This window comes from Lepidothrix coronata, unplaced genomic scaffold, assembly GCF_001604755.1.
Source record: "Lepidothrix coronata isolate B3197 unplaced genomic scaffold, Lepidothrix_coronata-1.0 Scaffold15, whole genome shotgun sequence".
In the NCBI taxonomy this organism is placed as follows: Eukaryota; Metazoa; Chordata; class Aves; order Passeriformes; family Pipridae; genus Lepidothrix; species Lepidothrix coronata.
In genome coordinates this window covers 813,078-838,850 of record NW_016690195.1, presented here as the reverse complement: position 1 = coordinate 838,850, position 25,773 = coordinate 813,078, and the positions used below count along the sequence as shown (strand labels likewise).

Below are 25,773 nucleotides of genomic sequence, written 5' to 3'. Positions count from 1 at the left end.
AAGAATTTCTTCCCTATATCTAATCTAAACCTGTCCTCTTTTAGTTTGTTATTGGTTCATTACCCTTTGTTCTATCACTACATGCCCTTGTCGGAAGTCACTCTCCAGGTACTTGTGCCATACCCTGTTGTGTCATTGTAGAGGTTTTGACCTCATTCCCCACACAGGATGGAAATTCCCCCCGAATTACATAGTTACTATTTGAGTTGGCTGCACTGTGATGCTTTTTGTGGTAGTGCCTGAGAATTCAGAAATCTAATACTCATGATGCAGGGTGGTATCAGTCCTCCATTACAAAGAGGGAAAACAGAGCACTAAGAAATCCAGGTCAAAAGCATCTGTTAATTGCATTGACTGATAAGAGACACGAAGGGACTGATTTTTCAGGGAAGCTGGCAGGAAGCAGCACTTTGCACGTACAAAGTACAGCTCTCAATGGCTGTGAATGCTCAGCACTTCTACAAATTAAATCCCATGATTTCAAATCCCATCTGGGAAAAGTTTCATGTATTGGACTAGCTCAGCATCACACAGAAATTCTGTGGCTGCAGCAGAGAGAAAATCCTGTTGTTGTCTACAGTGGCACTCAACTTGGCCAAAAGACGACTCATACACTCCCTGAAATCTTCTGTTTCAGCCATCAGCTGTCTTTTTTCCAAGAGCCACTGGAGTAGAAATACAACAAAGTATGTCTATATCTAACAACCGTATAGGCAGGCAGGCCAAGCTGTCACAGATGACAACAGAAGTGAAGGCTGGCTGCCCTCTGGGCATGTTACAAGCTTTCTGGGACACTGGGTACATCCTCTGGCTTCTGCTCAGCATCCTTTTCTGGAAGAATATGAGACATATGTGTGAGTTGTGTGATGAGAATTGATAGGGACTGACCATTCTCAAGAAGCCAGCACATGGCAGGCTTAAGGCAAGCCTGGGAGGTGAGCCATTAGCCTTGCTTGAGAAGATAGCACATTAAAAGGACTTTGATGAGATGCTGGTGAAAAGAATTTAACTGAGGTTTAATATTTACATCAAAGACTCCTCCAAATTAGGAAATCCCTGAGTCACAAAAGTATGGCAGTTCAGCCAATAGCACTGTTTTGTCCCTTAACTATTTCCCATGTACCTACTGTTGATCTCTGTCAGAGAGAGAACATAGGGTTAGATAGACCTATGGCTTCAATCAGTGTGTCTGCTCATCTTTTTAAATTCCTGTGGCTATGAATAAATCTGTGAGGTTGTTTGTTTGTCTGCACGGCTTGCAAGATTAAAGATGTCAAGAATGATCATCAAACTGCAGCGGCGTCCTCATTTTACTAAGCTGAGATACCCCTAATCAGTAATTTCCCTTATTGCCCAATTCAATTCCCAGTGCTCTCTCATCTATCTTGTGCAGCGAATGAGGCAAATGCTTGATGGAAAAGTAGTGTTTGACTGTATAATTAAAGGTCATGTCATACTGCACAAGTACAAGTGGCCCAATCCATTGGAAAAACCTCTGTCTGTAGAGACAAGCCTTCAAACAAGTTCACTTGTGACTGCTGACGAACACTCATCATGCACTTCTGCCAAGGCAGGGGGTGAGAAAGATGCTTGTTTTCACTAGTTAGCTCAGAGGCCTCTTTCATAGATTACCAAGAACATTCATTGGCATAGAACAAAAATGCTCTTTAATGACAATAAAAATGACTGCCTGGATTTATTCATGTGCAGTCTACAGTATGTCTTTATTCATAAGTGCAGAAATATGCTCGGGTTGCTTATTCTTTCAAAATCAGAGCAGGTTGAATGTAAGCCAAGTGGAGCAGAAACAAAATTCCAGTTCTAATGGGATACAGATATCCTGACATGACAATTTTCCATCTTATTATCTTAATTTAGTTATCCTTATATATAATTATTAATTGTATTTACTAATTATAATATGAACTACAAAGATAACACTACCTTATGATTTGTGGGAGCAGAGCAAGAAGAAAGGAGCATAATTACAGAAGAAGGGCTAAGAATACGTGTGTGTATATAAGGGGAAGGACAGGCAAGAGAGAAGAGTAAAATGACTGCTATTTTATTTCCATTAAAACATTTCAGCATAGGCAAAATCAGGAGGTGTGGATTGGATGAGTGGACAGTGAGGTAGATTGAGAACTGGCTGAAGAGCAGATCCCAGAGGGTCCTAATTAGTGGCACAGTTGTAGGCCTGTCACTAGTGGTGTCTACCAAGGTTCAGTACTAGGCCCAGTATTAAGTTATTCATCAATGACTTGGATGAAGGGGCAAATGCCCCCTCACAAGTTCACTGACAACACAAAGCTGGGAGGAGTGGCCAATACCCCAGAGAGCTGTGCAGCCCTTCAGAAGGACCCTGACACGTTGGACAGTTGGGCAGAGAAGAACCACCTGAAATCCGAGAGGGGCAAATGCAGGGTCCTGCAAGTGGGGAGGAATAACTCCCTTTACTCGTACAAGCTGGAGGCTGACAAAGTACAGGCTGGAAAGCAGCTCTGCAAAGAAGGACCTGGGGGTCCTGGTGGACAACAAGCTGTTCATGAGCCAGCACAGTGTCCTTGCGGCCAAAGGTATCCTCGGGTGCATGAGAAAAAGCATTGCCAGAAGGTTGAGGGAGGTGATCCTGCCCCTCTACTCAGCCCTACTGAGGCCACATCTGGAGTGTTGTGTCCAGTTCTGTGCTCCTCAGTACATGGAGAGACATAGAGCTCCTGAAGCAAGTCCAGTGAGGGGGTTATGGAGATGATTAAGGGACTGGAGCATCTCTCTTACAAGGAAAGGCTAACAGAGTTGGACCTATTCAGCCTCAAGAAGACTGAGAGAGGCCATCATCAATGTCTATAGGGATCTAAAGGAGGGTGCCAAGAAGGCAGAGCCAGGCTCTTCTTGGTGGTGCCAAGCCATAGGACAAGAGGCAACAGGCAGACACTGAGGCACAGGAGTTTCCACCTGAACATGAGGAAGAACTTCTTTCCTGTGCGGGTGACTGTGCACTGGAACAGATTACCCAGAGAAGTTGTGGAGTCTCCCTCACTGGAGATATTCACGAGCCATCTGAATGCAATCCTGTGCCATGTCCTCTAGGATGACCCAGCAGAGAGGCTGGACCAGATGACCCACTGTAGTCCCTTCCAACCTTATCCCTTCTATGATTCTGTGAAAACAAGTCAAAACTAGAGCCATGGTGTTGAATCCTTTTAATTTGAATATAAAGATTTGGATCCCAGTCTGAAGAGACTCATTTGTCTATTTAGAAGTCTGGAATGAATCTTGGTGGGAAAAAGCCTGGACAGCATTGGTGGATAGTACTACCAGAAACACACCCCATTGTGCTAAATAACTTAAGAAAAATCTGCTAGTCTGAATGAAATACAGTGTATTTCAAAACTACTTTGACAAGCAAAGTTCTACCTATATAAATACCACATATTTTCAAATTAAATTGTATTTAAAATTTGTGTCTTCTGAATTGGAGGGAATGTTTAAGAACCCTGTAATTATTAAAGTTGATTTAACAGAGATGGGCTCTATGAAAAATAAAATATAACTCTTTTACAGACGGAAAATCCAGTTTGGTGGTATTTTGAGGAGTGGCAATCAGTAACGACCAACAGATCTAAACACTCATCCCCTCAGATAAATGGTCAGTGAGAGCTTTTTAGCAGTTACATGCTTTTGCATTTGTCCTGTAAACTATAATCTCTTCCTCTGACCAGCTCTCATTTTAAACAGGGAACTTTCTCACAATTTTGGCAAACATCTTCGTACCCAAAAGTAACTCCCTTCCACTCTTCTTATGAAAAGTGACATACTCATTAAAAAGAGCTACTCATCCGTAAGCCTGCTTCTAAGTCAGTGGAGGTTTTGTAATGCCAACACAAAAGTTAAAAAACCCTCAGTGTGAGTTGTCTTATCCAAAGGGGAGGCCAGGAGGGGCAAGACAAAGACAGAAGGAAAGATCAAGTCAGTAGTAAACATGTTCTCCTCCTCTGCTCAGTATTCATTTTGTAAATGACAAATACAATGATGCCACCTTTTCAAAACTAACAATGCAAGGAAATTTCAGTTCTACTTGGAAGAATCCAACTGGGGTTCAATTACTGAGAGATACATGAAACAAAGCTTAAAAGAATATTTCACATTGAGCATCTTAATTTCCTCTAAAGCTGAAAAGTCTGTTAAATTATTCTCTCTGATCCCTGCAGGTTTCCTTCTATTCCTTTCTCAAAGCAAATTATGCTCAGGCCTGAATCCCTATTTTGGCTTTGACAAAGTTCAAATTGCCGTGTCTGAGTGTGTTTCTATCCTCTCAGCTTATTTCTAACTAATGTTACATTCCCTTATTATAACTAAACAGTACCAAGGAGTTTTCCTGGTAGTTGGAATTGACTCTTCTTGGCTGTTAAATCATTAGAACAATTCCTGATACTGTTGTATCTCTTGGTGAGCTCAGGGTGTTCTGTAGCACAGCAGCAGGCTGCTTTGTACCTCTGGTCTCAGTGCCAGAGAGCAATCTAAAGTACCAGCTAAACTCAGAGGCCAGCTGGCCTGCATCCCCAGTGTTAAATTCACCTTCCCAGTAAAACAGAGTGGCTGTATGCAAGATGCCTACTGGGAATAATCCCCTGCAGGGATTATTCTCTGTAGTCTCTGAACCATGCATGGGGATTGCTTGGGGTTGATAGTCACTGTGGGCCAGAGACACTTAGCAGCAAGAATGATGGTGGAGTTCCAATGTCCAAGAAGTTCCCAGCACTGTTTAATTTCCTCAAACATTTCCATTTGGGGATACTCAAACAACACATTCAAAGGACCCGAACATTAAATGGTGATTTTTCACAAGATTTTGCAAGCTCGCTCTATTGAAAACACTGCTTGTCTAAAAATGAGTTAGTTATTTTCTGTTATTGTCCTACATCTTTATGACTCCTAAATACTTTTTTTTTTAATCTGGATATTACTTATTTGGTTATGTAGGTTTTTATCCTAATAGATGAGAACGGATAAACATTAAAGGCTATTGTTGTATGCAAAGCAAGAGGAGATTAGTTCAATTTGGTAAACACTACAGCAAAGTTAAAACATTGAAAAAGTGATTTATAACAAGTTAATATTATCTCCAGGAAGATGTTTGCCATAGAGCAAGACAATTTAAGCAAAAAGAAAGGATTACATCAGCTAAGAAAAAACGAGATCATAGAAAAATTATTGCCTGAGCAGGCTTTAATGGCAATTTTAAGATTTTGTGTTTCTTAGCTCACTCCACAGTAATGTATACACAAAAAATTACATGTCCTCTGACACTGCCAGTAGTAATACCGGGTTTATTTTTAGATTTTATCTTTGACTAACAGAGCAAGTCTTCACTCAGAATTAAATAGAGGATAAAACTATTCTATTAGCAAACTATACAACTTTTCCCTAAATTTATCTTCTTTCTTTGTAATTTTATTATTTCATTTTCCCTCTTGCCTATTTTCTCTTTACAACTTCTTTCTTTATAAATCTCTGTATAACTCCTACCAAATCTGTTTCAAAATATATGAACTTGCTGGGTGTCAAATATTTTTTCTTGAAGTCCACAATTCTGATTTTCCCTAGCTAAATATCCAGCCAGAAAGATTGTGTTTGACAGGTTCTCACATATTTCCAAATGATTTATTAGTTCATCAAGAAGGTTTAATCTTTATCATACAATCATACAAATAAAGAGTACTCGAATTTCCAATTAATTCATAAATATAGCAAGTACAAAACACTTTGGAAAACACATTTTGTGATTGTTGCAAAGCATAAATGAAGAAGAGCAATAATTCCAAGCACTTCTTGTCTCTAGTGAGACATTTTGAGCAAGTTAGCTTCCACTTTTTTCGTTTTCTTCTCATTTTAATTCAAAGAAGGACAAAGTATGATATGGTGCATTTCAGATATGATCAATACCTAGTTCCTGAAGAGAACATTAGAAACTGCTCAGTACCCCTGTCCTAGCACACATATGTGCTGCACTTGGTTCTGCAGGTGACTTCAGCTCTTGCCAGCTCTGAGACAAGCCTTGGATCCAAGACCTGCCCCTCTAGTCCCTGGCCCCATCCTTTCTCTGAGCCTTTCCCCAAATACACAGGCCTATGGCCCTAACCCAAACATTCATTATGAGTTTGGCAGCTCACTCATTCTTCCTTACAAATTTCTTCATCTGGGAACAATCTCTAAATGGAACACAGCCTCCAGACATTTCTTTATTGCCTTTGACAAAATCTCTTCTGAACTTCCAGCATTTCTGGGAGAACTGTACAGCAGGAGGCTCTTGTCCAGAGATTTCCATTTCCTTCTACATGCAAATGCTTCATTATTAGTCACTGCAGGAGGGTCCACTACTTTGTTCTCATTTCACCTCACTATTTCTATTCCTTCCATGTCATGCTTTTCAAAATAACAAGCTCATTATTAACATTAAGTCTCTCTAATTCCAGAGTCCCAAAACTGACTCCTAGTACTTTTCCATTTCTTTACCAACACTGGTGCTGTCTCTGGCATGAAGCCAAAGCATGGTGTAGGGATATTCTCAAGTTGCTTAGCTCTTTTTGCATATTTCAGCTGTTCTGAGATGGAAACTGCTGGGTTTCCTAACAGGAGCCAAACCTGCTTTCCTGGTCATGAGGACCAGGGAACAGGTTGTTTTCCTTGCAGGCAGGGGAACACCTGGACAGAGGGAAAAGGAATACTGATATCCCCATGCACTGGCAGCATCAACATCTACCCACTGCTTCCTGAGAGAAACAAATGTTATGTGCTCTGAGCTAAGGATAGCTTACACCCACGAGAGAGGAGGAATTCATTTTCTGAGCCATGATGGAGAAACCTCGTGGCACACACAGTTAATGCTACTTTGCATCCAGTTCCCACAGGCAGCCTGAAGGCACTTACTCTGATTGAGACTGTCTTTTCCTGCAGTCATCTGTAAAACATCAAATCACAACCAACACAAAAAAGGTGATTATATGGGAGGTGGTGATCTTTGTATCTTCCACCTTGAAGATCTTAAGCTCCTATCTTGCCTGAGCTACTTGGGGCATTGTCGGAAGGACACAGAAATTATTAGAGAAGGAACAGATACAGAAAGTAAACAACTGTTAGTAACAGCATGGAAAATCTAGAGAAAAAAAATGTGACCTTATTGAGTTAGTGCTGTCCTGCTTTCCGGATATTAGCTTAATGTTTTAAAAATTCCTATCCATACTTTTTTTTAAAGTCGCCCATGCCTTTGTTTACGGGGAAAGCTGTTAGCAACCTCAACATTACTCACCGATCAGCTGACCTGCAACCACATATTTCTATCCATTGGTAACGGTCTAAGTATTAGACTCTTTTCCAGGACAAACTCAGAAACACCACAATGGGATACTGCTGTATACCATTTCCCACTGTCCCCCAAAACATGGGACATCAGGTCCACTGGCAAAGCAGTAGTTCTACCACTTCAGCAGCACTTCAATAAATAGATGGTGTCTTCAAGCTTCCAAAGCAATTTAAATGTTGTCTTCATTCACAATAACATCTGATTACCCACTCATATCTACAAAATGAGATGTTTCTTAAGTTATGCACATGCTGTTTCCAGGATTTTCAAGTTAATTTTGCACATATATGCTTTTTTTAGTTAAGAAGCTAAAGTGCTCACAATGAAGTCAAAAACTTCTGAAGATCAGTGTTCTTTCTTTCGGCCTGATATTTTTTCAAGACAAAATACACAAAGGAAGCTTTGAGCTCCTTGAGAACATACACATAACAACAGTTTGTAATTTTACTAACTGAATTATCATCAAGGCAAACTCTTTTTCAAACAGAAATGGCATTTCACAGTAATTTGTGGGGGTTGTAACAAACAAATTCAGAAATACAAAGATCATTTGCTGTTTAGTTCATTACTCAGTTTTTTTCTGTAGCAGTAGATATTCTTTCTTCCTGTGGAAAAATTACAAATCACTTTCTGAAAAAAAAAAAAAGGAAAAGGAAAAAAGGGAAAAAGGGGGGCAAAGGTAAAAGAATAAGAAAACAAAACAAAGGAGAGAGAAAGGAGGAAAGAGGGAAAAGACTATTACTGAAATACCCTTCAGGTGGCTTAAAAGTGAATGTTGTCTTGACAGATTACTTGGAAATTAATAATGAATACTAAAAACAAGAGTTGGCAAGCATAATGTTGTTCTGTGGTTAAAAATTGCTAACACAGACCAAAATTCAAATGTTCTGATCTCCATGATAATTGGCTGCAGATGAGCATTAGGACACAAATCCCTGGGGTCTGTCATGGTCCCATCTAGCCCTCATGGCTCATTAGTTGGGCCTCTTTAAGGAGTAACAGCTGCTGCAGGGAACAATTGGCTGAGCAGGGATATGATTGCTCAGATCTCGCCTTCTCAGACTCCAGGACCTCTGTTAGGGGCTGGGGAGGCATAGCCTCAGCACAAACCAGCCTACCAAACCTCAAAGCCACAGAGACAGGATGTCCTACTGTGCATAAACCCCAGAAATCTGAAAGAGCAGCTACTGTGGGGGAGACTTCAACAGCTGAGAGATTAAGATGAAAGTTGAAGTTTCAAGAGTTGATATAAAGTCCCTGGGAATCCTCTCAGCTATTGAAACAAGCACTACTGGGAAGCCAAACACACCATTGTTAATATTGTCTTGAGGTATAAAGGTTGTAATACACACCTACACATCTCAGAAGGAAGAAACAAGCGATTTCACAGACTGTAAAATGCTTTGCTTGCTCTCTTTCCAAATAGAACAGGTTTCTATCTATATGGCAATTTTATGTTTAATTATAGAACTGATATATTGTATCCTTATAAAAGTTGGGTTAGGATTGTGCTTATACTTTTACAATTCAAAAGATGTAATTGACAACTTCTTCCTTCCTTTACCTACTGCCTTGAATAGTTTTCATCACCCCCAGTATTACACCAGTATAGAATGTCAAACACATTATGTACTTATTGGGACACAATTCTGACTTTAATTGCAATACAGACTTCAGTTACAACAATTCTACTTAATATGTCTGAGGACAAAAAACTTGGCAGGGCTGCATTTATGCGAAGAAATAACACATACACACAAATGTTGAGGCTGTGAACGAGTTTCTTACAGCAGTTATCAACCCACGTTGCGGCAACAGTCCACAGTAGCAGGATTTAGAGATCTCTGGCCAGCTCTTAGTACATAAATGTACAACGAATTCAACCAAAACTAAACAAGAATCTTATCTGCACTCCACAGAAGCATCAGGGGTTGGACTCAATTTTGTTATGTATTTTCCCCTCTGATTTGCTGCTAAAATAACTCGAAATGGTTAAACTGATGAAGATACATACACTCAAGTTTAAGAACTGAGTTCGATATAAGAATGCTTGGAATAATTTTAAGTGACTGCAGCAAGTGATTTACAAATTTAGTGAGCTCTCTATGTACTTCATTTTACTTCCCTTCATATTATTAGAGGAATAACATACATACAACCAAGAGATAAATCATTGTATATTTGCAAAATATAATTTAACTCAGACAGGGATATTCGTGTTAAGAAGCAAGAACAAGAGCCAAGTACATATCTTTCTTGGCTTCTTCCCCCTCTGTTTTAATTTTGTGCAGTGTCAGTTAATCTCTTGCAGTTTCTTCTGGTATCATATAGTATCTAAAGAAATACCCCTCCAAATTAGCTTTTCTCCTCACATAAATAGCTATTTTCAAAACCAGGTTTTATATTGCTAAAGAACAGAAAGAATGTTATTGCTTAGAATAGTATTCTACTGCTTATTCAATTATTTCCATGCATCCATTACAAACCTCTCCAAAGAAACATGTCCCTGTGAAATGAAATACATGTCAGTTTACAAGAACAGAGTTCATCAAGAAAAAACCCAAACTCAAAAACTTGTGGTTTTTTCCACAATGCTGAAATTTTGCTTTGCTTGTTTTATAATTAATGATTAAGATGCAGTAGATCCTAAGTCCCAAATCTGCTTCAGCAAAAAGAGCCCATAACATTAAACATCAAAAAAGTGCTCCATCTTGCCAGCGCTGAATACACGTTGCTTCCGAACATGGAACCTGCTGGGCTGTGGACTTCTGACTGTGGCTTTGAAAACACAGTATGGAAATTGCCGCTGTGGACAACTGACTCAGCTCTTCCTCAGTCTATTGAGGCGCAGAAGTCCATTTCATTGTATCTGAAGGCAATCAGCTAACGTAGCTTACATGATTTTATCCTTTTAACAGTGTAGCAAGTATATTACTGCTTTTCTTTAGTATCCAAAAAGCAATGCTAAGCTGGCAAACTGTGTTTTCAGACATCTCTGTGTAATCTGACAAAGCAGCTGCGCTCAACAGGAACAATGATTTTGTCTGAGAACTAGGTAAAAACTCCTCAGAGATCTCTCAAAGCCTTCAAAAGAGAAGATTCTAAAACAAAAAATTAATTTCCTTTAATGAATCAGGATAAGGTCAAAGATCCAAACTTGGGATAAAATTACTGATAAGGGGAAAGAGAAGGCAAAAGTTAGTACATATGTCATGTAAGGGTAGAGGTGACTGCCCTCTGCTACAGGAAAGACAAATGGACCATCCAATTTCTTTCTGTTGTTCCACAAGATCTTACACAACTATGGAAATAATCCTTTAAAACATACATTACCATACACCTACTTAAAACAGTATCTTCCAGCAATCTAATACAAATTCTTTTACTACTTGAAATATGTTTATATTTTCTAATATGAATATCTAATATGCTGCAAGAATGATTTAAGAAAATGTTAAAAAATCAATTAATTTGTCACAATTGACAAATTTGTAATACTTGGAAGTCTGATTCAATGTTTAAAGAAAGAAAAACCTGCAGAGCAGTTTGTTTTTCAAGGGCCACATAGAGAGACTTCCAAAAAATTGATGTTCAATCGATCTTTGTACAGAATATTTCAGATCTTTAATGGAAATTGTTAGCTATAGCAAAAATAGTTTTATACAACAACAAGCAAGGCAAAGATCTGCCAAATTAAAACAACACACGCTGAGATTTAGTTGCAAGACTGAGGATAAGAAAAAATATGTCTTTTCACACAGTTTTTCATTCTTTCTGAAGCATTTGTTAAAATGTATAGGCTATTAGCCCTAACTCAACAATTAAAAAATCTAAGAAGCATGGCTGATGAAAAATTAAATCCTTCTAAAGCTGATTTTTCATCCATTCCATTTTGCTTATTTATCTTGTCGGCTTCCTGGAGCAAGGACTTTCACTTTTGCCCATGGACAGTACTGGTATTTTACCAGTAAATAGTTAGAACAGCAGTACACTTTTGTTTTAAAAATTGGTGAAATGAAGAAAAAAGGAATAAAATTATTTTAATATAATAATAATAATAATAATAATAACAATAATAATAATAATAATAATAATAATAATGGCCAGTCTTCGCGAGCGAAGATTTGGGAAAGGTATTTGGGAAAGTAGTATTTAATACTACTAGTAGTATTTTAATACTACTATACTTACATAGCATAATCCTTCATTTTAGCTCTATAAACTTTTTAGACTGAAAAAAAGAGACATCTACCAAAAAACCCCTCAACCCCCAAACTAAACTTTCATTACTTTTCCAGGTACCTGTTGGTTCTTTGCAGCTATATTGCTCCCTTTTGCCTGCCAACCAAGTCTTTTCACTACAGCAGCAATTGTCATCACCACTAGTACTTATAAAATGCATACTATATAGAATGAGACAACTTCTAATCCTGGCTAAATTGCTGAAATTCTGGAGTGATTTTATTAAGTCTACTGACTTGATGTCACTGAGATCATGGTTTGGCCCCATTTTTTTTCATGTCATTTAAGGAACACTACAGCTTTCCAGCAGAGTGACATGCATTTTTCATATTCTGTTCTTCACAGAGAAGAACGTTTTTACCATGCCCCTGTTTCTACACATGGCTAAATCTGAAGTAGGTGACCTAATTTATTGAAACAGAATCCAAGGCCCAAGGGTCTGACTCCAAACTGCCACGTACTTTTATGGGCTGGATCAGAGAATGTCCAAAGTTTCTTGCATCATTTAATGTCTTGAAAAGGTTCTTTTAGCTACAGCTGCCAGAACTGTTTGCATCCTTCACATGCCAAACTGAGTAGGGATCCAGAAGTTTCCAAATGCAAGGACCAGGAATGTCTTGACTTTTGAAAGGAGAAATAAGTAATTTAATCTATACATTTTGATTTATATTGAGTGCTAATCCTTTTCATATATTTTCCACTATTTAAGATACGAAAAAGAGGCTATAAAATCAATTTAAAAATCACAGGGAAAAAAGGCAAGCTGAGAAATGGGACACTTTCACTTTCTTCACATAACATCTTCCCTTTGCACTCATTTTCTAGAGAGGTGGGCAGTTTATTTCTTGAAGTAATAAGGTCAGGGTATTTGCTGGGAACCATCAAATATTCAGGAAGAGCTGCTATATAATCACATTTAGAAAGTTTTAGATTCTTATTAAGTAAGGTGTGAGTGTGGGTATTTATCTTTGCTGTTCTATATCCACATTTTTTGGTCAGCTGAATCTCCAGACCTGTGGCTTCCAGCCAGCAGTTGCAGAACCCCAAGTGTTTCATGACTGCATCTATTAGTTTTGAGAAAGATGAATAAGAAATGGAAATCTGTTGTCATTTGTTTTAAATCTGTGCTATAGGAATTGAAAACCAATATTTTAAAGTTAACAGATTATGAATGGTACTTTGTGGAATTTTACATGATTTAAAGGACTACATTTTGTCTGGAGAAGAGTTTCACTGATAAAACTTGGTGCTCCTAAGCTCTGTCACCCATTCTCCCAAGATCTGGCTTGCTTTCCTCTTCTTTCTTCCCAGTATTATCTTCTGCAGAACATTTCACATTCCTCATGTTCACCTAGGTTAGGTCACCTTTATGGAGAGGCATCTCCCAGTGGCCGGAGAGAGGCATCTGATTAGATCTACTGTTGATGTGAATCATTAATCCCTAATGATAGGCTGTGTTCAGACCTCATCCATGCTGTGTTTTCATAATCTGACGCTTATTTTAAACAAAGAACAAAAGAAAGTTATTCTAAGTCGCAAACTGTTAGGAGATGAAAAAGCTGACCAGTAGACTGCTTGATAACATACAGGTGATGATCAACAAGAGAGAGATGAATCTTATATTTTAAAATACTGCAGCCACAAGCTAAAACTGATAGATTCTGTCTTCAGATTTTTGGCAAAAGACGAAAAATGTGCTGCTCATTATAAATAAAATAAATCTGACAAAATGAAGGTATGAGCATGTAATTAGCAATGTAACGACAAGCCTAATTTCAATAGCCACAGATTTCCATTCAATCATCTTTACACACATCACATACATATCGAGAGCTAAAACTTTCTGGCATGGTAAAAGGCACATTTGACAGAACCTCCATGAACCAACATGTATTTTCTCTAAACACTGAAAATACGTTGTTTTTTTTTTTTAATAGGCCAACAGTCCTGTAGCAAATATTTATTTCATACCGCTTACATAAAGTAAATCTAGTACCCCAAAAGTAAACACCTTCTTTCAACAGCTGCTAACTGGTCAACAAATTTTATCATATTCCTGCTGGCAAATGAAAATCTCCTTTTTATTATAAACTAATTCAGCCAAGGTTCGGCCAGCTGCTTATGCCTTTTATCATTTGTATTTGAGATAGCTTTTGGTAGCGGAGTTTTGGGGGTTTTTGTGTGTAACTTACCTAGTAGAGATTGTGTGTTAACATCCCTTCTTCGAGTGAAACGTCTTCCAGGGAGATCTTTTGCCATGACAGTGGAAAGCAGAGAGTGTGCAAATAGCAGAAAGAAGCATGCAATCATTTTCTTCATCTTCAAGAAACAGAGGGACATTCAAGGATGTGAAACTGCAACAGAGGAGAGAAGGGGATAAGCTCTTCAGTTACATAAAAAGATATACTTAGCCTTGTCAACCACCCAGCAGCATTGCTTTGCTTCCATCACATACAAATATGCAGAATAGTTATGGAATAATACCTATAACCTCAAGAAATAAGATCTACATACTAAAGCAGTTGGCAGTCCCTGCACAGCATTTATAAGTATTGTTAGTTGAAGTTCATAGTCAACATCTACAACCATTCATAGTAATCAAGTATTTTTAAAGCAAGAAAAGGAACTTTGTTTCAGTCAGCCTGCCAGCATAAATGGGTTTGAGTGGGACACAAATATATTTTTGTTATTCCATTCAGCAGTCTGTTGCATTTTTTTCAGAAGTTTAATGATTCTTGTAGTCTGAGGCATTCTTGCTTCAGAAAATCTTGGAGAATTAAAATAGAGGGAAGAAAATATATTTCAGAAACAGCAACTACAAATGTGAACTGGTGAGAGCTCAAGTTTCCTTTTCAGAAGACAGTCCATGGTTGCTAACATGGATGAATGAATCTTGTTTACTGGACTAGACTCCTAAGGATTGGCAAGGAGCTTGCCATAGGTTCTGGAAAAGTTGAAGAAGAAGAACATACAGAAGAACAAATTGACAGGCAAAATTCCCACACTAAGAGATTATTCCTGATCAGGATCTTGTTAATCCACCATAAAAAGCCATGGCTGAGTCTGTCCACAACAGAAAGCAAAAACTGACATGCTAGAGGCCCATTTTCTGGCTATGTTCCCTGTTGATGGCTTCCTCAGAAGGAGATTCCTTCTACCTTCATCCAAAACTTTATTGTTGCATTTGTGAAGACAGCATCCCACATGAGCTAGATTCAGCCTTGGAACTGCTGATGCGGTGAAGCTTAGTCAAGAGCTCCCCTAGGTGTGCAAGAGATGGATAAAACTACCCACTTTCACAACACAGAACTGTTCTAGCTGAAACTTAGTGTAACTTTTTAAGCAGTGCAAACTTTAACAGTAATTCTTGGTGAAGTAAATAAGATGTTGAAAACAATTTTAACAGGGTCCTAAACCTGACAAGCAGATATGTAACAGAAGGCAACTAAGTGCTCCACTTCAGAAAAATTTGTTTTCTTTCCCACTATGAGGTATTCACTGGCAGAAAAGAAAATAATGATTAAATATTTTCTCTCTAATAAAGGTATTTTGTACATCATTCTTCACTCTGTCCCACACAACCATTACATATTAATGTATTTTTCTGATTATCAATCTATTTTTCCTTTTGTGTATCCTACTCAGCCACAAATGCAAACACAATGTTCTGGTGTATATGCCAGAGAATAAAATGAGTCTTTGAACTCAAAATGCCCAGCCTTGCTTCAATGTTTAATATTGTCCAGTAACACCCAATATATAATCTAAGGACATTCAGACTAGGAAAGAGATGTAAATATCTGGTGCTTATAAAAATGGCCACAAAAAAAATTTAAATATTTGGAGCCCTAGGAGAGTGGACACCAGGATGGTATTATTAGTAGAGTTTTTACAGTGCTCTAGTCAGAAACAGATGGACACCGGAAACAGCACACACCACTGGAAATGGGACTGAATTTTGCTGGAGGCAACAGCTGTTACTGATGGAGATTATCAACAAAATCTTCTTTCAGGTCATCTCCTCACTTCTCAGAACATCAACACACACGGGGCTGTGCAAGAGGGTCTCCTCTCACTCCGGCCTGTCCCTTCAGCACATGAGGCAAATGGACCTCAAGGATACATGCCAGTTCTAGCACCAGTGTTTTAGAAACACCAAAACCATGCTCAGAGAGCTAAGGAGCATAGAGAAATATGCTCCTTTCGAGGCTGTCACAGGAACCCAGCATGAACAGATTGTTTAAGTGGGCTATCTGGCTACTACCTAGTTATCAGTGGCCTAACTCATCCCTCCTTTCAATCCATCCTAAACAGCTGTGAAGATGGCACTAAGCTCTAAGTAAAGCCATTTGGCCTGTTCCTGGTGGCACATTAATGGAGAGCCAATGATAACGTGGCAGGAGAGCCTTCACAACATGCTGCTGAACCAGTAACAATATGTCAAAAGAAATGGTGATAAAGAAGTGTCTCAGGACAGTCTCACACCAAACTAAACCCTCTTACATTCTATCACTTAACATACTTTATACCTTTGTAGCAATTTTTTATATTGGGTCACAGTTTCAAATTCACTAGGCTCACAACTGTCCACAAGCAACTTCAGAAATAAAAGAAAAGGTGTCTGTTTGCTGTGATTAGAAGTGTTTGAATTCTGTTAGGAAAATGTTTATATAGTATGCAAATATCATATTAGCTAACCATATAAATCAAAATGCCTACATAATCATTCATTAGCTGTTGTTGAATTCTGAAATACATTAAAGCAGCAAATTTTCAGTTTTGTGTGATTTTTACCAGTCCCTTTAAAAAGTAAGGCTGGGTGTACTAAAGAAACAGAACCACTGAATAACATACTGTTCAATAGTATTTAATTCTGATTCAGAAATGTTAGATCCTTAGATCTCATTATCTTTACCAGTCTGATAATCAGAAAATAAATCTACTAACAGTTCCACCAAAAAAGATCCAATTCTTGCTAAAAAATATCCATTATGAACACACTCCTACCCTCACAGTGTTCTAAAATACTGTGATTAGAGAAAGCGATGCTTAACAGAGAAGAACTTCAGTTTCCTCATCTTAAAAAAATTATATATAATCTAAAATAAAAATTAAAATTAAATTGTATCCATTTTCCATAAGAAGAAAAAAAAACCAAACAAGCCCAAGTTTCCAAAGCCAAAGGCTGTATGTGATAAAATACACTGATACCACTGATCCAAACCTCTCACCCTTTCATCCACACTGAAATCTTCTGTGCTGCTTTCCTGAGGTGATGACAGCCTGAACTTGTGTGCTTTGTTCCAGTTCCAGGTACATATTTGTGTCCAGTGCTGCTCACATTTTTACATGACCAGTTTGTATTGTGGTTGCATGGCTGCTCTGCACACAGTCCTCCCATGGTTCTCTGTTTATCTTCTGGGTCTCCTGTGAGGTTCCCTGTCTTCGCTCGAGAATATGGATGGTGGTTGCTGCACCACATTTGGGATTTAACACCTCATTTCCCAGCAGGCTAAGCCAGGCTGCTGGCACAGCCCTCTGTAGCTTCACATTGCTGGCTAACCCTTGCTCTACCAGCTGAGAACACCTTCCCAAAGCACCAAACTTACAAGTCGTATTTTTGTGGCTACCTGAGGAATATCTTTGAAGCACTTTGATTCCAGCTGTCACACCAGGAGTATTCAGCATTATACCATCGGGAACCAACTCCCCTGGGTAGACCCAAGACCAAGTCACTGTAAGACAAACATTCTGAATGCCTCTAAATAAAAAAAGACTGCAAGAGGAGGTGTGGCAATCTGTGGGGCCTTAACAGGTTGAGCACAGATGCACCATCTTCCACTGCTCCACTCTTCTACCCATGGTGACAGGAAGAAGAGGGTCCCATGCAGGGCTTTCACAGCAACTTTGGAGTGGCTGCTGTGCTGGACATGTGAAGAAGCTCCTAACACAGAACAGACAAATGCTGCTCACAGAGATACAATCTGGTGAGGGCTGCTTGCAATATCTGTAGCTGTCTTCTTGAAGAAGTTTGGAATAAAGGAGGAGATTCTCCTAGAAGATGGCAAGTAAATAGGCTCTCTGTTCTTCTCAGGCTTCCCTTGCTCCCTAACTGGCTGCTAGTCAAGAGCTGAATATTGCCATGGTGTTTTCTTATCAATTTTGCCTGTGCTTGCTTATCCATATACCCTTGCATCAGCATAATTTTTCTGATGTGCTGTTATGGATTTTCAACTTTCATGAACTACAGTGTAAGAAGACTGAAAAATAAAATTGGGACTTCATCTTTAAAATACCTATTTCCTTTGTTGGACAGTAGTGAAACAACACAAGCCCATTTCTACGCTTTCAAGTATCTTCCTGTGGAATTCTCCTCCTAAGGGGTTGATAGCTGTTTTGGACAGAGACACTACTGAATATTCAGTGTGGTGATAAAACAATGACCTTCTCCTCTGCATGGTGCAGGTTATTAATATTTGTCTTCTTCGATGTGATAACTCTTACATAATATCAAGGGAGAAGAGATGATTTGTGGCTCATGCTGAAGGCAGTGTCCTTCCATCTCTTACACCATTTCAGGAAAACTCCTTTTACAGAAAATCAGGAAACCCTCCTAGTGGCCTGAAAGACCACCTTTTTTCACTCAGGTACCTTAAAATTGTACCTGTGTTTGCTGAGCAGAAAGAAATTGGAAAACTAGGGTAGTAATATGTTTCAGCTCATGCTTTCTGCTCCTCTGGGTGGTCTCCCTCCCCATCTTGCAGTACAAGTTCCCTTCCAAGGCTGAATCATGACATGAACTCCCCAAACCCCTACCTCTCCACTTTCCTAGCTGCTGCCAAAACTGGCATAATGTACAGAAGTGGAAGTTCTCAGCAGTTACATGGAATATCAACACCTTTAGTATCTGCAAATAGTATCCCCTCTCTTGAATCCTACACAAATTATCCTCATAGGTGGAAGTGAAAGGGAAGTCAAAAAAGCACCAGAGACAGAAGTTATTACCACTACAGAAGCTGCCTTCAGTTTTTCTTGCTTCATAGTTAAGAGACAGCCATTTACTTTCATTAAGGTGCCAGCAGATCTAACTTCAGCAGTTTTAAGTTATAAAGAACACAAGTGCATAGAAGAGAAACCATTTTGAAGTTCTTTCAGCACTCTTTATTATCTACCCATTTCTAAGATAACAGGAAACTGGTCAAATACGAAGCTTTTACTGAAGTTAGAGGAACTACAAGCGATCCATATAAGTCAATAAAATCACTGTCTGTGTCCCCAAGTTAGCAAGCACAGTGAGCTACTTGGAAAAACAAACAAGCTCTTATTACATCAAAGCCACAAAATACTTCATTCTCAATCCCATCATCTCAGAAATTAAGGGCTGCAGGCACTGTAAAGCCCTGTTAACTATCAGTTACAACATGTTCCAAGATACTTCACTATCCACAAGCCAGCACGTGCATTACTAGTTCATTACTTATTAAAATCACTCTGTGTGGCACAGGCATCAGGACATAGAGTATTAATAATTTCCTCTGTCTTTCTAGACCAGTTGCTGACACAGGTATTTTCTAGTTCTGAATAATAGCTACAGAGCCCAATAGAGTCCAACATCATATGACATCTGTCCCTAGCCATGCAGGTTTTTGTGGGAGCAGGTGGCCACAATCAGAAGAAACCAGTTTGCAGGTGCTCTAAGCTTTTAAATTCCTCACCTGCTGCTCAACCCTGATGGTAGACACTCTGTACACATGAGACCATGAACCTACCCACCACTGCACCATGTCCTGCAAAACAGCAGAGCAGTATTCACATGTTAACACATTCTTTACCTCTTTTTAGGGTGTTAACTTTGGCCATTTGGCAGTATCAGATGAACCTGGGAAACTCATTATCTAAAAGTCAATTAGTAATTCTGGTATATTCTGAGACAGCCAACCCAAATGCAAACAGCTTTCATAGCAGCACAGCAAGCCACTACAACAATAAAAATAACTGTTGACTTGGCAACATCAGTGTTCAGACAGTACAAATAACCTGAATCTGCAGTGGATTTAGGATCATAAGTTGTGTACTCCAGTGCAAGAACACTGGGACAAATTCTTTGCATGGGTCCAGGAAGCTTCATAGCCACACATTGTTTTGTATCTGCAGAAGGGCACAATCCTAATATGTGATAGCAATTTGTCTGTTCCAGACATGTCTGCATAGTGATGGGGACACTAACCTTTGTTTCCTATGCTTCCATATGGTCCTCCTCATCCAGCACGTATTCCTCCCTTGGCAACTAAAAAGGATATTCCAGTGCTTTTTGTATTGAGAGATTCCCCCGCCTTGCATAGCAAGGGCTGCAGCTGAAACTCCATAAGTACCTAATCATTCCAGCTGTGGCTACAAAAGCCCACAAATGAGTTGTATCCTGGACTAATAAAATCAAATGTGACAGTGGACTAAACTAACTTAGATTTTGAAACACCAAAGGGAAGACTTAAAATATATTACAGAGCAGTTCCTAGAAGGGGAGGTGAATGACATTTGGAAGTCAGACAAATATTCCCACAAACCCAGCACTGTACATGATACCTATATGCAGAGCATAGCTGAAGGTGCTACAGGATACAGGAGGACAACCACATTCTGGAAGCTGTCAGAAGAGTGTTAGGGATTGGGCAAGACCAGCTTGCCTATCCAAGCACAGAGGTAGGATAAGCACACATGTAGTGATGAGCACACACACAAAAACATACAGCATATCAGAAAGAAGAAGAGATCAGCATTAAATTTTATTGTGAGGTGTAAACATCACGGTAGAACTTTTATGCAATGGACCATTATCTAAAGGACTTAGAGTGTATGTAGTACATGTGTATGTAGTACATGTATATGTAGTACATGCATAATATAACTTTCTACATCTCTAAGGAAATTAAGAACATTGAGGGATCTATTACTTAATTTTAAGCCATTCATCTAAATGACACATATACTTCCTGATATCAGTGTTGTAAAATGAATAACTACTAAATTATTTAGGTCAGAGAGGACCTCTGTAAGCCATCAGGTCCAGATGAGCTGAAGCTGATGACTGTTTCAGTAATTTCAGAAACTCACCACATAAAAGTTAATGGTGGTGCTATTGAACAGTATACCCATAGTATGATTTACTCTGCATATTTTCCAGTGGTCAGACAGCAAGCTCTAGAAGTGAGAATTCTTATTTTATGACAGCATCAATCTCCATGTTATGATTTTCTTCAGTTGCCACTTGGACAATAGACCTTTTCATTACCTTGTTCTTTTGAGGAAGACTCATTTGCACTTTGTGGTACTGAGTCTGATCTAGACATCAAAGTTTCCACTAAGTTCCCAGAAGAGTAGCATGGGAAAAATGAGAAACTTCACTTTTACCATGAAGAGTAGATACTTAAATTAAAGCATATATTATATGACATATGATACATATGTGGGCTGCTTACATTTGTCTCTGTGAACTACAGTCACAAACCATAATAGACTGTTACTGCAAGAAGAAAGATTTTTAAAAAAAGAAAAAAAGGATGCAATAGTTCTGAAACTTATTTGCAAAGTCACACTGACTAGCACCAGTGTAAACCAATAATCTGAGGATTAAAACCACTCCATTCCAAATACTCTTTGCTCATAACGAAAACACTAACAATGTACACTGTATAAAATGAGTTTATTAGTGATATCCACATTATAATTAAATAGTGCTTAGTTGTTTTACCCTCCTAGGGAGATGGTTTATAAGGCAAAGGAGAGTATTTAGATCTGATTAGCTTTTCCCTAGTTTGCCTGGACTGACTAAAACATCTTTTACCATCACAGCTGGGTCCTTGGGACATAAGCACTAGAATGTGCATCGCTTGTTCATGAGAAATCCCAGTGAAGTCAATGGAAAGACTCACATAAAGTAATTAGGTGTGAATACTGAGTGCAAGATGGAGGATCTTACCCGCAGCTTTGTGTAACAAAGTGCTGCATTTTCTGAAGACATAATTTAATTTGATGAATATAGTTAAAATCACAGCCATATACAGCACATGAAGAAAAGTTTAGAAAATCTGCTGCTTGAAGCTGACACATCAATATGAAAAGTGTAATACTCCAAAATTATTTTGTAAATTTTGTAGGATTTAATGGAAAAGCTATATGTGTATTTTATTAAGCTTTTGATTTAAGGAGAATTTTGGATGGAATACAGTTTAATAATTTCTTCTGAGGTAGTCAGCTGTTAACATGTGACACGGCATGTCACCTTTTTAGATCTCAGTCAGGATCATTCACCCTTTGAATGATGGTCCCAAAAGCAAACCCAAGCATTAAGGAAGTATTACATAAATCAGTAGGTTGCATTCTTCCACCTCAGTCAACACTCAACTACTGTTTAGCAGTGATAGAGGCCAGTCTGACACAGAAATAACTGTTTTCCGAAACAGAAATATGTGGTCATTAAAGATGCCACGATAATTTTTATCAGATTAATGAGCACCATCTAGGTTGGGTTTCCAGGGTAAGTATATTACACGAAACAAACTGCTTCCCATTCCTCTCATCTCCAGCACACGCGGTGCTCTCAGGAAGCCTGGGCAACTCCAGCCCTGCGTGTCAGAGGTGACAACTCCAGCAGAGAGCTGCCTGCGGGGTACCTGGCACGGGGATAAGCTGCATCCTGTCCTGCTGCGAGCTGGTAAAGACACCTGCAGGCTATTTACTCACTAACACGTTTCGGTAAAGTTCGGCTCTGATTCTGCACTGACTTTAAAATAGAGTGAGATTTTATCCGATAGACTGCGGCACGCAGGGGGAAGAGGGTAGATGGGGAGTTTGCTCAGACTTACGCAGTTCAAAAAAAAAGAAGCCTTCCTCCTGCGGCTGCAGCACGAGCAGCAAACCCACTCCAGCGGAACCCAGCAAGCGAACATCCCACCGAGACGCAGACTCCGCCGCGGCCCCTCGTCTCGGCCTCCCGTTCCCCACGGGGCCCCCGCCGCCCGCGGGGCCCTCCCCGACCGCCCCCCACACGGAGGAGCAGGGCCGCCCCTCCGCAGAGCCGGGGCCCCGGGGCGGGGGTGGCCGCGGGCTGTGCCGCGACCCGGCGGTGTCAGCGGTGCCGAGCCCGCCGGGCGGCGCGGGGGGCGGCGGGGGTGCGGTGCCCGCGGATCGCGGTGCCCGCGGGCGCCGGGGACCCGCCTGGCGGGCGGGAGAGGCGAGGCGAGGCGGGGCAGGGCGGGCGGCAGAGCCGCGCTTACCTGCGGGGCTGGCGGGGCCGCTCCGCTCGGCGCGGGCAGCGGCGGCGGCCGGGAGCGAGCGCGGAGCCTCCTCCCCCCGGCGCGGCCCCGGACGGCGCTCCCCCGCCCGCCCCCCGGGAGCAGCAGCCTCCCGCCAGCCCCGTCCCGGGTGGCACTGTCGTACCGGGGAGAGGGAAAATGAGGAGTCCCCTTGGGAGACACCGACCGCCCTGCGCAGTTTCAGAGCCGGTGCGGCCCCGGCAGGAGCCGCGGGTGGCCGGGCTGCTCTCTCCGCAGCCGCCTCCGGCGTCAGGGACGCGGTCCCGCTCCCTCTCGCCTGCCGTGAGGGAAGAGACGGGATCGACGGCCCTGGTGGGACAGGAGCCGTCGGCCCCACGCCTTCCCTCCTGATGCCGAGGGACGCGGGACCTGCTCCCTCTCTCCAGCCCCGGCAGGGATAGGGGCTGGCGGCCCCTCGGGGCTCCCGTCCCCGCACACCTCGGCCCCGCTGCCGGTTCCTCCCTGCTCTGTGCCGCGTGGCGAGGGGCTCCTGCAGCCCTGAGGAGCAGTGCCTGCCGCCGCCGAGGGGGCTTTCCCGCAGCGGGGCCGTGGGGTCCCTGCTGGAGGAAAGCGGTGCGATTTTGGCCAGCGCATCCTTCCCTGGCCAGCGCCGTGCTCCCAAGGCCGGGCCCGCGCTACCTTCCAGGGAAGCCGACCAAGGGAAACGCCAGGGAATGGAAATCCCATTCCCCGCGCAGAGGACCCGCGGGCCAAGGCAAACAGTCCCTGGTGAATCATACGATGTCTGCCACCGCGGCGAGCCGGTGGGAGCCTCCGTCGAGGAAAACGCTGAGAGAGGTGTGAAATAAATGGGCCGAGTAGCAGGGGCCATCAGCTATCACAGCAGCGGCACAGTCAGTAGTCCAGGAAAAAGCTGAGTGTGGGGTTTATATAAACACTTAAGGTACTATTATATATGAAAAAGAAAAAATAAATTTCCTGCTTTGTTCCCAAGCAATTGTTTCCTGGAAAAAAAAACAAGTGAAAGCCATGCAAACGGCAGAGGTGAGCCGGACTCACTGCCACTGTCCAACAGGAAAGGGATAAATCACCAAGCCATGACAATTGCAGTGTATCCCATACCAGATGGATTCAGGAGAGGAGATTTGTCCCCCTCAGAGTTGCTGGGATAGTGAGCAATTCTGGCTATCAACAGAGCAAATTTGTGTAAGTTTTGTAAGGCACAATTAATTGTCTGTGAGGTGGGTGTACAAAATCTAATCCCTAAAAAGATGTAGATAACAAGAAAATCTCAAACTGAAAGGGGACAGATTCACATCATCTTTAATTCTGAGCACTGGCTCCTGAACCTTTTCTTGAGAAAAGGGAAAAATTAAAAATGCAGATGAGCATTGATAGACATTGTAGCAAACCCAGCAGAGCCAAGTGCAGAACAATTCACCCATTCTGCTTCATCCTTGTAATGTAGCATAGAATGAGGCCCCAAACACGGTCCTAATTAATGCTCTGTCATCTTAAAATACAGAATCTGTACTTTCATTTCACTGTGCTGTGGCTTGAGGCATCAGCTGAGTTGCCAGAAGAAGACAAAAGACAGGAGAAGAAAGTGTTGTGGTAAGAAGATCATGTGAGTGCCCAGAAGCATTCTAGTGGCTTCAGCTCCAACTTACACATAAGACATCCCAACACTAGCTCTTTCCAGAGGCCATGCAATCTGCAGCTCTTGGCAGGTTGAACACATGGAAGGTATCCCAGCTGGAGATCAAAAGAAGAGGTATGATAGCAGTGAGTCAGCACAAGGCATCTATTTTTTTTTTTTCATAAGAGACAGCATAGAAGATGGGGGGAATTTTATTTGACTTTAATAATCAACTTTGGTATTTATTTAATATCATACCAAAGGACTATGTATTCCCCACCTTACAGAGTCTCAGTCTCTTTACCACTTGTCCTTTCTCAAATGACGAGCCTCTTCCTCCACTCCCACAGTGTGAGTTCTTTTCGATTCAGGAGAGACATTGTTCAGTCTGTCGATATTTAGGAGGATGGATAGAGGAAGGTTAGAAGATGTATAGTAAGAAAAAGCTGGAGGCTTCTATCAAACTGTGCTTTGCAGGCAATTATTAAGCTTGAAGATTGCTAACTGGATACCTCAGGCTTTGGGTCCTCTTTTTCTTTTCTTGGCTTCTCTTAGTGCCTGGAAGGATTGCTCTCAGTCTGGAAGAAACTCCCAGTGATGTAGGCTGCTTTCAAGTTATCACATAATGTAAAAATCATATTTGAGAAACTACGTTTCATCTTATAAGCAGGTGTTTTAGTAAAGCAGTGAATTGATTTTCCTTCTGCTGTTAAAGGACTGTTTTCAGACCTCCCCGGTAGTTAGACACTTCTTACTAATTTCCAGTCTAAATGTATTTATGGCCATTTTATACTTGTTTCCTAGTACCAACTGTTTAGGTTGTCTCTCAACCTAAACAACTTATTTTGTTCTCCCAGGCTTGCCTCCCCAGTGCATTTAGTAACAACAATAATTTTCTCTTTCAGCTTTCACTCTTGTTTTACTCAACAAGCAAGTTCTTGCTGTGTATGTGCTGAGCTGGTTCCTTTGGGTGTGTGTGGCAGAACTGAACTCAATATGCCATACAAGCTCTCTCCAGATCATTTTTATTTATTGGAAGTACTTCTGATGTGGTCAAGGATGTCATTATCATTTTCGGTAGTCACGGTACCGTTGATGGCTGATGGGCATCTTTGTGTTCAGTTTATATCTGCAGCTTCACCTGTTTGCCAGTGGATAAATCCTTTCTAATATATGATCTTGAGGGTCTCTTCCAACGTTGATGATTCTGTGATTTTATAATATGGTATTTCATCTCTTCTAGTTCTTCCATTTTT

At 40.8% G+C, this 25,773-nt stretch overlaps 1 protein-coding gene across 7 annotated transcripts in view; it reads right to left on the bottom strand.

Moving 5' to 3' along the window:
* Nucleotides 1-22,929, bottom strand: part of MATN2 (matrilin 2) — a 70,307-nt gene extending 47,378 nt beyond the window's left edge. For 6 of the 7 annotated variants that reach the window (XM_017806441.1, XM_017806435.1, XM_017806438.1 and 3 more), the window contains exons 1-2: nt 22,879-22,929; nt 13,798-13,959 (exon numbers count right to left, since the gene is read on the bottom strand). In XM_017806441.1, coding sequence (XP_017661930.1) covers nt 13,798-13,945 — 148 coding nt within the window. In that variant the 5' untranslated portion in view covers nt 13,946-13,959; nt 22,879-22,929. Of the gene's footprint in view, nt 1-13,797; nt 13,960-22,467; nt 22,575-22,878 lie in introns of those variants that run through there. The other variant, XM_017806436.1, reaches the window with a different exon arrangement.
* Nucleotides 22,930-25,773: the final 2,844 nt, after the last annotated feature.